Source organism: Nematostella vectensis, chromosome 8 (assembly GCF_932526225.1).
Source record: "Nematostella vectensis chromosome 8, jaNemVect1.1, whole genome shotgun sequence".
NCBI lineage: Eukaryota > Metazoa > Cnidaria > Anthozoa > Actiniaria > Edwardsiidae > Nematostella > Nematostella vectensis.
In genome coordinates this window covers 5,819,268-5,831,871 of record NC_064041.1, presented here as the reverse complement: position 1 = coordinate 5,831,871, position 12,604 = coordinate 5,819,268, and the positions used below count along the sequence as shown (strand labels likewise).

At 40.8% G+C, this 12,604-nt stretch overlaps 1 protein-coding gene across 2 annotated transcripts; it reads right to left on the bottom strand.

Annotated features, from left to right (window-relative positions):
* Positions 1 to 74: 74 nt before the first annotated feature.
* Positions 75 to 12,604, bottom strand: LOC5506132 (alkylglycerol monooxygenase). Of its 2 annotated transcripts, XM_048731180.1 has the most exons (15): positions 12,494 to 12,604; positions 11,594 to 11,704; positions 9,857 to 9,984; positions 8,949 to 9,100; positions 8,478 to 8,581; positions 8,291 to 8,386; positions 6,870 to 6,969; positions 6,496 to 6,528; positions 6,202 to 6,287; positions 5,470 to 5,529; positions 4,787 to 4,867; positions 3,712 to 3,828; positions 3,437 to 3,519; positions 2,667 to 2,755; positions 75 to 1,427 (listed from the first exon to the last, which is right to left on the bottom strand). In XM_048731180.1, exons 1-15 carry the CDS (start codon positions 12,551 to 12,553, stop codon positions 1,318 to 1,320), a joined length of 1,410 nt encoding a protein of 469 aa, XP_048587137.1. In that variant the 5' UTR covers positions 12,554 to 12,604; the 3' UTR covers positions 75 to 1,317. The 2 variants fall into 2 exon arrangements, with proteins under 2 accessions (XP_048587137.1, XP_048587138.1); XM_048731181.1 differs by lacking the exon at positions 11,594 to 11,704.

The window sequence follows — 12,604 nt, the reverse complement described above, 5'->3', positions numbered from 1 at the left end:
ACGTCATTTCCGTCGAAAAAATTACACATAAGCAGCTGTCTTCATCAATTAATCACAACAAAGACAACACGAGATCGTGAACGCGACAGAGATTGTCAAACTTTATTATAGAATATGAGCAACCTTGAAAAAACATATATTGGTTTACAGATGATTAAAATTATCGTTGTGATTGGTATATACAACGGATCTTGAAAAGGTTATCCATATAAAATAACATTGACAATATTAGAAATGGACTCCACTTACCAAAACAGCACGATTTTGTTATAAGGACACCTCTACAGCTCGAGTCGTAGAGTTTAAATCAGCCTAAGACTCCTCTACTATGTTCGACTACAAAAGTCGTAGCGTGTAAGTCTGGGCTACGACATGTCGTAGGCAGGTCGCATACGACTAAATCGTGCTGTCTAAATCGGCCTTCCCGCACATGATATTACACACATGGTCAAATGAGTCACGTGAATTTTTTTTTAGATTATTAACATTGAAAGTGTCGTCTGATTGACAACATTTTAAGATTAGCTGTTTGTATAGGCAGTGAATTTCAATGTGTCATTGATCTAAACTTTTTTAAACCATTGTTAACATTGTTGGAAAACCACGCAGCAATGTTGGCCCAAAATGCAGCATCATTCAACATTATGTTGATCCTTATCACCCTTTTATACGTGTTTTCCTGATAATGTTCGCGCACTAATAAAAATATTTTTTAAATTTACTATACAACTTACTATACAATTTTTATATAATTTTATATTCACCATTCAAATATCTCTCTGTATAAAAAAACTGAATAGCGTGAAACCCAAGTGAAATAAGGCGTTATTAGTTTTGCATTGTGGTAGTTCCACAAAATACCCATACCCCACTCGTTTTTGCCAAACGCGGTCACATAAATTCCTTATTTGGAAAAAATGAATGATTCTTGACATTTTTAAGGTTACCGTACCGCAGGTGCTTCGAAAACTTTTTGACTTGTAATCAGAAGATACAAACAGTGACCATCTTTGGTCAATGGAGAAAGTATCTGAAAAGAAACCAATATTCCTCGGTACCAGACCCCTAAAACAACAACGGTTTCTTCATATGGCCCCATTGAGGGGATTGGAAATTCCGGGGGGTGGGGGATTCAAACGCCCAGGAATTTTCAGAGGGGAGGGGGTGTAAAATGCCCTTTTTCCTTAACAGTTACTGTATTTATTTTTTTCCAGGGGGTTGGAAATTCCAAAGGGGTAGGGATCATACCTCCAACCAACTCAATAGGGAGGGGTATGGATATTTTCTGGAACTACACATTTAATACAGTAAGCCCAGTTAGTCTGTTTTGATCTCCTTGGGGTTTGGAGTGATAAGATCCATGGCACAGACCACCGCCGAGGCGATATAAATCTTGTGTACAACATCCACAGTTGGAGCTGGAAAAGCTACAACAACAAGCAAGGGCGATTAAAAAGACTTTAGTAATATATTCTCACCAGCCTCATTGTTTTTGGACGGAGACCTGGCGAACCCAAGGATAGCGGGGAACACTAAGATTGGGATGGGGCGCGCTCAAGAGCACGCCGAGGCTAAATGGGAGGAAAACAATAGGAGCGTCGAACTACGAGAGGAGAAGCGAATGAGCAATCTGCTAATGAGAAGTTTTTAAACTTCTGTACTGTTAAAACTTCTTAAGTTTAATGAGTACAGCAAGAATAGTCCTTTTGCAGGGATAGAGTTTCCAGTTGCGTTTGTTTCGTGATCGCCCCGTGCAAACAGCGACAGAATGTATGGAGAGACAGTGGCGGTGAGATGGTCCAGCAATGCTGGTGTTTGAACACGCGGGGTGTTCCTCAAAAAGCGCCAGCGATGCTGGCTGATGTCGGCGCTGTTTGAACGGTCCTAGCAGTCGTACACTTTGTCGAGTGCAGAGCTCCACAAAAAGAAGCAAAAGAGATATGAACAATTTCGAAACGATGTCTTCAACATCACATTTTTTGTCGTTGTTGCCGTAGAAAACCATTCCCAAGAAGTACGCCGTTATTGCCTTGTGTATACAGAGCATTATTTTCAACTTGAAAGATCAAAGTTAATCTACGGCTCTGCTTTTTCGATATTTATGGAGTTTTGCACTTGACGTGGTCTAGCAGCGGGAATGACGACTTGGACCAGGTCTGCGCATTCATACCGCGGGTTCTTGATTAATGTGAAGAATGTGACAAACGGTTGGTTTGAGTAAGCTAGTGCTACCTAAAGAAAAGGCTTTTGACTTTATTTTTGTGGTAGTAGAAATAAGATAATGAGTGTGATATTTGGTTTTAGCGTGGCGACCGTATCGCTTGTGTTGAGTACAGGAAAGGAAATCTACTTGCTTTGCTCTAGAGAAGCACTTCCGTTTAGATTCTATAAAAAAGGCACAAAACAACAGAGATCCGTTCCGCAGGCTTTCTCTTCTGGATGCGTTATGTGGTACGACCAACACTCTTACCTCCACGCTCAATGACCCTCCCGCCCTCACCCCTGCCACCTACCTCTACCCATATTACAACCATTATCCCCCTTTTATGTCCCCCTTCTCCCCAGGTGCCATGGTACGAATACCCGCTTTTAACCAAAAACAACAGAGATCCGTTCCGCAGGCTTTCTCTTCTGGATGCGTTATGTGGTACGACCAACACTCTTACCTCCACGCTCTACCTTGTACACCATAAGCACATGACTAATAGTCAGGAAGAGGATACACCGGCCTAGTTCCAGATGTCGCGCGTACCATCTACAGGCACAATCAAGGTCATAGATGCTTTAGTAACTAAAATGTGCATAAAATTTGATCATACAAAAAAATGGTTTAAAATTGAAGTCCGAAATCGGTAAAAGCCCCTTTTCCCAATAAAAGACCCAAAACACTAGAGACGCCTGAAGGCTATGTGATTACAACTGTATGTCTACTGTATTCGTAATCATGCTGCTGATCATGTCGTCTTACCCTGGAAACCGGAACAAGAGAAGGGGGAAGAGCAAGAAAGGCAGAGAACAGGGGATGGTTAAACAAGGACTCGAGCTATAAAAGGGCTTAGCTCCGCCCTCTTGCGGCTGAATAAAATTCAAACTGCATGATGACCACACGGCGTAACATTGCGTCGGTAGTAAGACTTTTTAGTTGTGTTATCGGTAATAATTTGAACTAATTTTTACTGCACATTTCTGCTCTTTTGGTGGGTTATTCGTTTTCGGTAATCAAAAGAGAAATCTAAACCGAGCAAACGAGAAGAAAAGCGCTTCAAAAGTTGAGTTTGGGTTTCTTGCGGGTCCTTGTTTAAGCGGACTTTCAGCCTCTGATCTATGTAGCTTAGCTTATAAGTGACCTCGTGTCCCATTCTTTTGCATTAAATAAAAGGATATAATAAGAACAAAATCAACCGGACGCATTGATGGTTTGCCCTATACCACTTACGTGTTATCGAAAGTTGCCCCAAGTGAGGTGAGTGTCAAAAGCATAAACAGAACCACCGCCCAGACTCGAACCGGACCTAAAACCTAGCAATACAGAACATTAGCATTTAGTACGACGCAACAACAACAACAACAACAACAACGACAACAACAACAACAAACGTCTGAAGGAGTGTTGCACTGCCTAAAGCCCTCCTTCTGCCCGAACACCACCCCCCTTTGATCCGTCACTGTCACTATGTTCCTTACATTGATATCTACTGCATACAAACTTACTGTCGAGTTAACGACGATATTCTGATAGGCGATCATGAATACAAGCCCATGCAGGACAAAGTACAGTGTCTTTATGAGACCAGGAGAGCTGTCATACTTCACAATAGGGTACTCAATCTGTGTTTTGGAACAAAGGGAAAGAGTAAACTTAAGGCTGTGCAAGGTCGGACCATTACATGTAAAGATGTTAATAGAAGAGCGTTGGCATTATTTTCTATGTAGATCGTGTTTTTTGGCTTAAAGGGTCCAACTCACCCTTCCCATAATGCGTTGCGATGGCGGCCATTTTTAATGGCATCGAAATTCAAAACTTTTGAGAAAATGAGAAATAATTTAATATTTCTTTCAAGTGTGTAAAAATTTCTATCCACGTGCATTTTTTGGACTTGATGAAACAAATCCATGATGAAACAAAAACAAAGAAATGCATTGTGGGCAGGGTGAGTTGGACCCTTTAAAGCTTTCATCTATCTATTTCAAAAGTCGTTCTTTATACCTTGAAGCATAACTGTGCTAAATTCCATTGCTTTGGATTTTTTTTGTGTGCGTATTTTAAGACCCCTCCCTCAAGCCCTACAAACACAGCTTCGTTAAACATCCAATCTACCGTCTGTTATTTAGATCTGGCCACTTGTGATGTATTAGCTCATGTGTAGCGTCGCGTCTTATTGAATCTGTCACTTGGGTTAGCTCTTTCCTAGAATTGTGATCACTCTTATAATACATAGCGTAGAGCTTTGCTTAGATCGCCTATACAAACAGCTAATCTTAAAATGTTGTCCAGTCAGATGACACTTCCAATGTTAAGAATCTAGGAAATTTCACGTGACTCATTTGATCATGTGTGTGTGTGATATCATGTGCGGTAAGCCCGAGGTTTGTATGCGACCTGCCTAAGACATGTCTAGCCCTGAATTACACATGCTATGTATTATAAGAATAATCACAATTTTCGCAGAGTGCTAGGGGAATGACTCATCGAGAGAAGATTTCCCCCATTACGCCTTGCGCGCCTTGGTACGAGGCAGCAAGCGAATTGGCCCCTCCCGATAATTACAGCCATCACGTGACTCACCTCTGGGAGGTCGTCAGGGTTACCGAGACGAGGATGACCAGGACCAGGTGTCCATCCGGGACCTTTGAATAACACTGATAGCTATAAAGGCAAAACATTTGACATATCAATTGCTATTATCTCGTTAGCGGTTCATTGTTAAAATCATATGCTTGCGAGAAGCTAGAAGGAGAAAATAAGACATCTTTTTAAAGAATGTCGATCACCCACTCCTTTGTTATTGTTTATCATTTAAAATACAGCGGTTTATTCCCAAGGAAACGTCAAAATAACAATCTACGAATGAAGTCTGACATGTTATTGACGATATCTGTTGATTAATAATATCTTGGTTACTCGCTTGAATTAGCCCATGGAAGTGGGTGCTTGTGTGACTCGCCATTGGGCGGGAGCATAAAATGGCAGCGTGATTGGCCTTCTTTAAGTTCACTATAAGTTGTAATGCGGACATTCTAATTAGGTTCTGGCGAAGAACAGTATAGAGAGAAAAGAACAGTGCGGGGTGGACATGGGATGGGGCAAGGTCTGCTGGTGCTGCAAACAGAACACACTGGAAGCATTATGTGGAGGCCTCATGCGCCATTAGGCACAAAGAAGATAGGTAACAGGTAACAGGTTTGATTATTATAAAGCAAAGTTAACACGTAAAGAAAAGAGTTTAAAAACAAAGAAAAAGGCCATACCTTGTTGTTTAAACCAGGAGTTGCCCAAAATGTGTTCCATATATGAGCATAATGGGAAACCTACGTACAAAAATGCATGACTCGTTTTTATCACGGTTTGCAATACAGATACTGCACTGGGGCACTGGGGGCATGTGCCCCCCCCCCCCCCCCCCCCCATTTTCAAAAATAGGGATGTGCACTTCCTCCCCCCAAACCCTCATATCTTTCGTGGGCTGCTACGGCTCTGAAGCAGAAAATATTTTTAGAGGAGCACGCCTAACACATCGAAAGAGGCCAAAAACGGCATTCTTTTCTCTTTACCTATAATTGCCGGTGAATATTCTGCGCTTAAGCGCCACCATATTGCTATGTCAGCAATGGTTTTTTTTTTTTTTTTTTTTTTTGGCCCGCAAAGTTGTAGCCTCCCTCGCAGGCGTTTTTAGGCAGGCATCGCTCGCTCCCTGGCTAGCAAAGGTGGGGCTGATTTGCAAGGGGCTACAAATGGTGTTAATATATGGTTTGCAATAATTAAGGTACGCCATAACGATTCTTAACTACGGCGCTTTTTTTTAGATGTCCTAAGCAGGCTCTGAAGGCTCTCTAGGTGTTGGGAAATAAAAAAAAAAAAAAATAGAGAGAGAATTTAGACCCGGGAGCCCTGTGGCTTGTAAACGTGACATGTTGAGCGGGAATGGGACGGCCCAGTTCGAGAGTAGACGAGGATTGCCTGCAGAATAGGCCAGGACTCACTTGAGTCCAGATAGGGTTCCAGCTGGCGAGCGGATGTACAAGTCCATAAGCAATCTTCTCCTTTTCCCTTTCTGCTTGAAATGTCCCTGGTTAGGAAGGAAAAGCATTAAGAGACGACCATGACATGGCAGTTAATAACACTAGAGGGGTGGAGGACGGGCAGTGACCCTTGCTGCCCACCCCTCCCCCCAACATTTTGAGTGGATGAAGTTTATACATCCGTGTGTTATGCAATAATAGACTTGTAAAAGCCCTGAATCGCTTATTTTTTTACTATCGTAACCTGGTACCTACCAAACAGCCGATCCCATATTATTAATGTGCCACCTACATAAAAAAAAATGTCAGGAATCAGAATTATTTGTAAAAAAAAAAATAATAAAAATAGATAACTGCAAGCAATCGAGATTATTGAGGCCTTATGTGCCTTACAGGCGCGAAGATGACAGGTATTCAGGATTATCCAATATTAAAGTATCTGAGGGAGGGGCTATAAACCCTTGCACACTAGATTAATTTCGAACAAACCTCTTTAAACTAATGAGTTTCAATCCATTCTTTAAAGTATCAAATCATGCAGATAAAGAATACCAAAACATACACAAACGTTGAAAAAAAAATATTGCTCTAAAACATAAGCCAGGAGCTTGGCCATAGGCCATAACTACCATAGTTTTTATCAATGCAGTATGGGTTGCGTCCGTGATGAACTCTGTGGTGACTTGGTGTGTTCAAGATGTACTCCAAGGGGCCAACACTTCTCACAACCTGATGAGATGAAGGACAGCAAACAGTGCTGAATTAAGTTAGGATCAAGCATCAGGCAGGGGCGTACGCAGCCTATAGGCCTGCAGTCACTGGACTGCAAAAAAATTCGGCTAATTTGCATAACGAGGGATAAAAATCAAATGTTTACTCATTCTTTTTCATGTACGTAGTATTATATATACGGTGAGGAAAAAAAACTTTAATTTTCTTAATCATTTAGTCCACAGATGATTTCCAAACATACTGTTATGTCGTTCAGTGCCATGCGACGACTGATTTCCTATCTCAGATCAAGGATGGAAGAGGATCATGTAATAAATTCTGACGTATTGCCGCCAATTTCTAACCCAAAAGCGGGAGCTATGAAATCTTCACGGGGATGCGGGCCACGCCCTCATCCAGCTTTTGAATGCTTTGACTGCAACTTTGTAAAATTCTGCGTACGCCCCTGTCAGGCTACAATAGGGGACTTGCGCTAAGAGATCATGTGACCTTTTTGGGTGGCAAATTCAAAACAAAATGATCAAACAAAGAAAAATCTCAAAATGAAATTAAACCCTTTCTGAAAGGGTTTTCACGTAAGCGCTGAATAATTTGCTTTTTGTTGCTGTTATTTTGCCGCTAAAATGCTGAGCGCACGCTAGTTTGCCACCCAACAGTCACGTGATCTCTTAGCGCGAGTCCCCTATTACATGCTAATCCACATGTGGATCAAAAAATCTGGAAATTTGCTATTTCTTCCTGGTTGCCATCCTCAAGTACACTGGGTGTCAAGGTCAGCATGGAATGAGTTGGCGGAGAAGGGGTGAGGATAAGGAGGCATAGAGGATCTTTCCCACCCCCTACCCCCTACCCCCCACCCCCTACCCCCTACCCCTCTGTTCCATGAGTTTCTGGATATGCCTGGGAGCATGTAGGCAGGCAGTTTTTTATTTCATTTTTATGTTTTTGTTTTCAATTTTCTTCTTATCCATAGGAACTATTGTGACACTCTCCCGAACACAACTTTCGATGTAAGGCATTACTTGATATCTATCTCTTGCCACTTTTTTATCGAAGGCCCAAAACTCACATGATTATACTTTGCCACGGAAGGAGTAAGGCACTGCAGGTACATGTCCCTCCCCCCCAAATATTTGAAAATGACCAGTAGGGACGTAGCTGTTCAACCTATTGTTTTCGTAACATTTCTGTACTGTGCTCATATTTCGAGAACACGTACACGGGCAGTGAACAACATTAGTTTTTATTTGTTTTTATGAGACCTAACTATTAACCAATAGTACTGGTAATTTGTTGTGAGGCTGTATTAGCAACTAACCTCTGTGTGGATCCAGAATTGGTAAAGAGTGTTGAACTGATGATGGACGAGGAAGACAGACGGAGGAACGGCTACTGACATAGGAAGCCAGAATAGCTGAAAAGAGGGAAACATATCTCACTGTCCAACCATATATCTTAATTAATTTCTATTAAGAGCCTGCCTTAATCAAATAAGATAGACTTACAAATGTTGAGAAATTTTGCGTCACAGACTGTCTGAGGGCAGTGCTGAGGTTGTAGTCCTCTGAGCTGTGGTGGACTTGGTGAGCTGCCCAGATAATGTTAACCTCTAAAAGAAAAAATATTGCTAAGATAGCAATGATGCTGAAAGTTATCATAGATAAAGAAAATAATGAGATGATAGATGACAGGATATGAATAAAGATAAATATCATATAATGGCTAAATGTGACAATGCAAATTATTTTAAGAACCAGTTTTCCCCTCTTCAAAGTAAATGGTAACAAAAATTCAAAAGTATTTACTGTATATAAAAAAATAAAAATAAATATAGAGAAGCTACTTCAGCAAATTTTTCATCACAGATTTGATTATATTTAATGGTGAATCTCACTGTAAAAACTGAACTACCACCCCTTAAGTGTCATTGACCCCACCCCAACCCCCCCTCCCAAGTACTTTCACCTGCCTCTTACCGTGTGAGGCCCGATGAAGCCAATAATAGGTAAAATCCACGCCCAAGAAGCACAAATACCACGTCCACGGCGAACCCCAGGGGAGTGACAGCAGACGGAAATTATTGTACAGGTATGCATAACATACCAGTTCAACAGAGAGAGTAACAAGTCTGATGGGGTTAAAGAAAAGACAACAAATCAAAATGACAGGAGCTCAGCCCTATATGCATTATTCTATTACTAGACAGAGCTTGAATATAATTTTTATCCTTAGAATAAATAATTAAAAAAAATAATATTTTGCCAATTGTTTATTTGGGCTGAAATCTGGACTTTGAAATTAGTGTCCAGGCCTGTAACTAGGAATTTGAGCGGCTGGTTCGTTTTCCCATTTCAGCAGACCAAATTTCCGGTATACCCCTTTCCTTGCCTTATTACATTAAGCAATCAATTTTGTATTTCAAATGTTATTAAAATAGGGTACTTTTTAAGATATAGTGATAATAATAAAAGATCATTTTTATAGCCATTTTAAAGACATATTGGGGTACACGGTATATCTCCAGCCAAACGTTTTATATTACTGTTTGCTCTGAGCGGACCTTCAAGCCAGGTGGGGGGGGGGGGGGGGGGATTAAAACCCCCCGAACCCCACTGGCTCAAGCCTGGTGCCTTAACAGTTTGAAATACCACTCTCTTTGGGCGTAAATGAAATCAAATAACTATCCAAAGCGCTAAAACAGGGAGATCATATATATATATTTTTCATCTCAATAAATCTTTTTTGTTATTGTTTAAGCATGTTAAATATCAATCAAAATCATTATTAATCAAAGCCCACTTAATAATATAATATAAAGGGACACTGATATATATATATCAGTTTAAGAACATGGAAAAGCAACACACTAATTAGCATTGCTTACTTAGAGAGCTGGGATATCAAGCCTGCAGAGAAGCTGCTAAAGGCATCATTTAGCCTTAGTGTTGGCAGGCCACAGGCCATGGCAATAAGCTGTTCCAGAATGATGGCTGACACAAAAAATGGCACTGCCTGTAGCAAATGAGATAAGATAACATTCAAAAAATAAAATAGGGTCTGATCTTTCCAGTAGTTGACCGGGTTCAAAGAGCTCATATACCCAGCTGCAGGAAACTCGCAGTAGCTTGTAGGTGCTGGTCATTACCAAATGGGATTATATTGCATCTAGCCTCCTCCGCTGGCGTCTTGAGTGTTTTGAGCCTTTTATTGGGGAAAAGGGCTTTTATTGATTTTGGGCTTCCTGTGGAAGAATGTCTTTTGCCCCCCCCCCCCCCCCACAAGTTCAACTCACCACAGTATTCCTTAGAATACTGAAAGTAATAAAAACACTTGAGATGCCTGCAGAGGAGGCATTATTGCATACCAAGGTTTCTATTCTTTTTAATATCCATCCAATTTAGTTTTAGTGGCGCAGCTTGGAAAAAGACATTCAGTCCATTTGTAATTCTGAATTAGTATCAATTAAAACATTGAATCAAAAAAAAGGATTTTTGCCATGGGTGTGAGAGGACAGTCTAACACGCAATTAGGCCACCTATATAGTATGCCTGGTTATAAGCTGTTTCTGAAAGCCTGTACATGCACCACCTTTTCATTTGGCTTTGTTGCATATTGAAAGGCAATAAACTACACTGCTTATTTTTATTCCTATCATATTAACCCATTGACTCCTAGCTATTTTTGAGCTGAGTTTACAAAAAAAAAACAGACTGAAAACAGATACCTCCCCCACCCCCCCCCTATTCTGAGTTTTATACAGCCTGTCAAAGTCAAACACAGCTGCACCTAGTCAGCGGTATCCAAGCTTTGAGTGCTTTGCTTATGGATATTTGCAAGCAAAGGTGGATTCATGATGATTTTTTCTTGTATGGCTTTGCCTGGATGAGAAAATAATTTTCTAATGAATCACCACAGCTCTCCTAAATGATGTCTTTTCTGAAACCAAATTGATTCCAAAATTGTTTACACTGCTATTTTGGGTCTGTATGGCCTGGAATTGATTTGTTTGGCTTCGGGGTGAAAAGACTTATAAAAAACCATCTGACTTTGGGGGGATGAGTGTTGACTGGCCCTCCCCTCGTGAATTTTTTCCTGGATCTCCCAGAATGCTTTGCAATCCGTTAAGGCATCTTCGTGGTTTTACAAGCCTTCAAGGAGTGGACATTGTGTTTTGAGGCCATAGAAATGAACCTGGAGGATCAGAATAAAGGTATCTATTTGTGTCTTGAGCTGTGTTTGCTGATCTCTCTCCCTTGTGTTGTATTTTGAGCGTTTTATTGAGAGGGGTGATTCTGCTTTTCTTTCCTTTTGAAATTTGTCAAAGAACCTGTGCTATTATTTGGCTTAAGAGTAGTTGCCAACGCCTTGGTTGGATGCATATCTTCAAGACCATTTATCCCTTAGACTGATGCCTGAGTATCTTCATCTTGTTGTGTTCAGTTTGCATTTATGAATTTTTTGGGTTGTGGGTACTTCCCAAAGCCGGTACAGGCCAGTTGAGGGGTCAATGTGTTAAGGATCCTTGAAATTTTACCAAGTTGTCAATTCTTCTAGTAACAATATTGTTGGAGTCTCTACAACCTGGTATATGTATTTTTAATAATGGAAGGGAATACAGTACCTCATTCAGATAGTCTGGTACATCCAGAATCTCAGGGAAAGACGCTTCAGAAGGAGTCAAGGCATAAAAAAGACGGCGAACTCCAACAGACATTGGTACCTTGCCAGTCATCTTTAAACATAGAACAACTCATCAACACATAAGGGGCAGGCCCGTAGCCAGGGGGGTTCGAAGGAACCTATCCCCACTAGACTGGAAGGTCCGCTCTTATGAAGGAAAATTTAGTACCACAGCCAGCTCCCAAAGAGAAAAGGTCCGCTAAATGGGTAAACGAACCCTACCGCTCAAAATCCTGGCTACGGGCCTGAGGGGGGTTAATAAGAGTATGTAGCTGGGGGTAGCAAGTCTATGATGGGGGTATACAGGCATGCAGATAGGGGTGGTGGGTGCATTGGGTCTACATATACCTATCGAACAACAAAAATTGGTGTTTACTTAAACAGTTATTGATAATCGCAAAATCGTAGATTTTTTTGTTCATTTTAGAGTTTATTTGTGATGCAGTGATTCTAATAATCGATTTGTTTAAATGTTCGGGAAACGAAAGTAGGCAGTTAATTTTTGTCCGAAAACCGAACAGTCGAATTCAACATTTCGGTTGCGTTCGATTTCTGAAACTATAGAGTAATTGAAATGGTATGCGTACAGTATACAATGAGAAAGTGAAAAAACATAAAAGTACTAATATAGTGTGGTAAAATGACTGTCATGGACAGACAACTAAAATGAATTGTCCTTTTCTATTTTTAAACGATACTTATGGAGACTGCGCTGTGTGTCATATTAATCTTTGTGAATAAGTTACACTGTCTCGCAGAGTTGTTTTTGCGAATTTACTATCGATGATGCTGAGAAACGAGAGAGAAATAGACGAAGAAAAAACAGAAGTTTACAGCTTACGTGAGAGTAGAAGGAAAAGTTGGCCATGGCAGCGGTAGAATTGTTAGTCGCTCGCTCCATCGTCTGTGCTTTAGTCTGTGTTGATGTTATGAAAGTCGTCTTTTCCAGCCT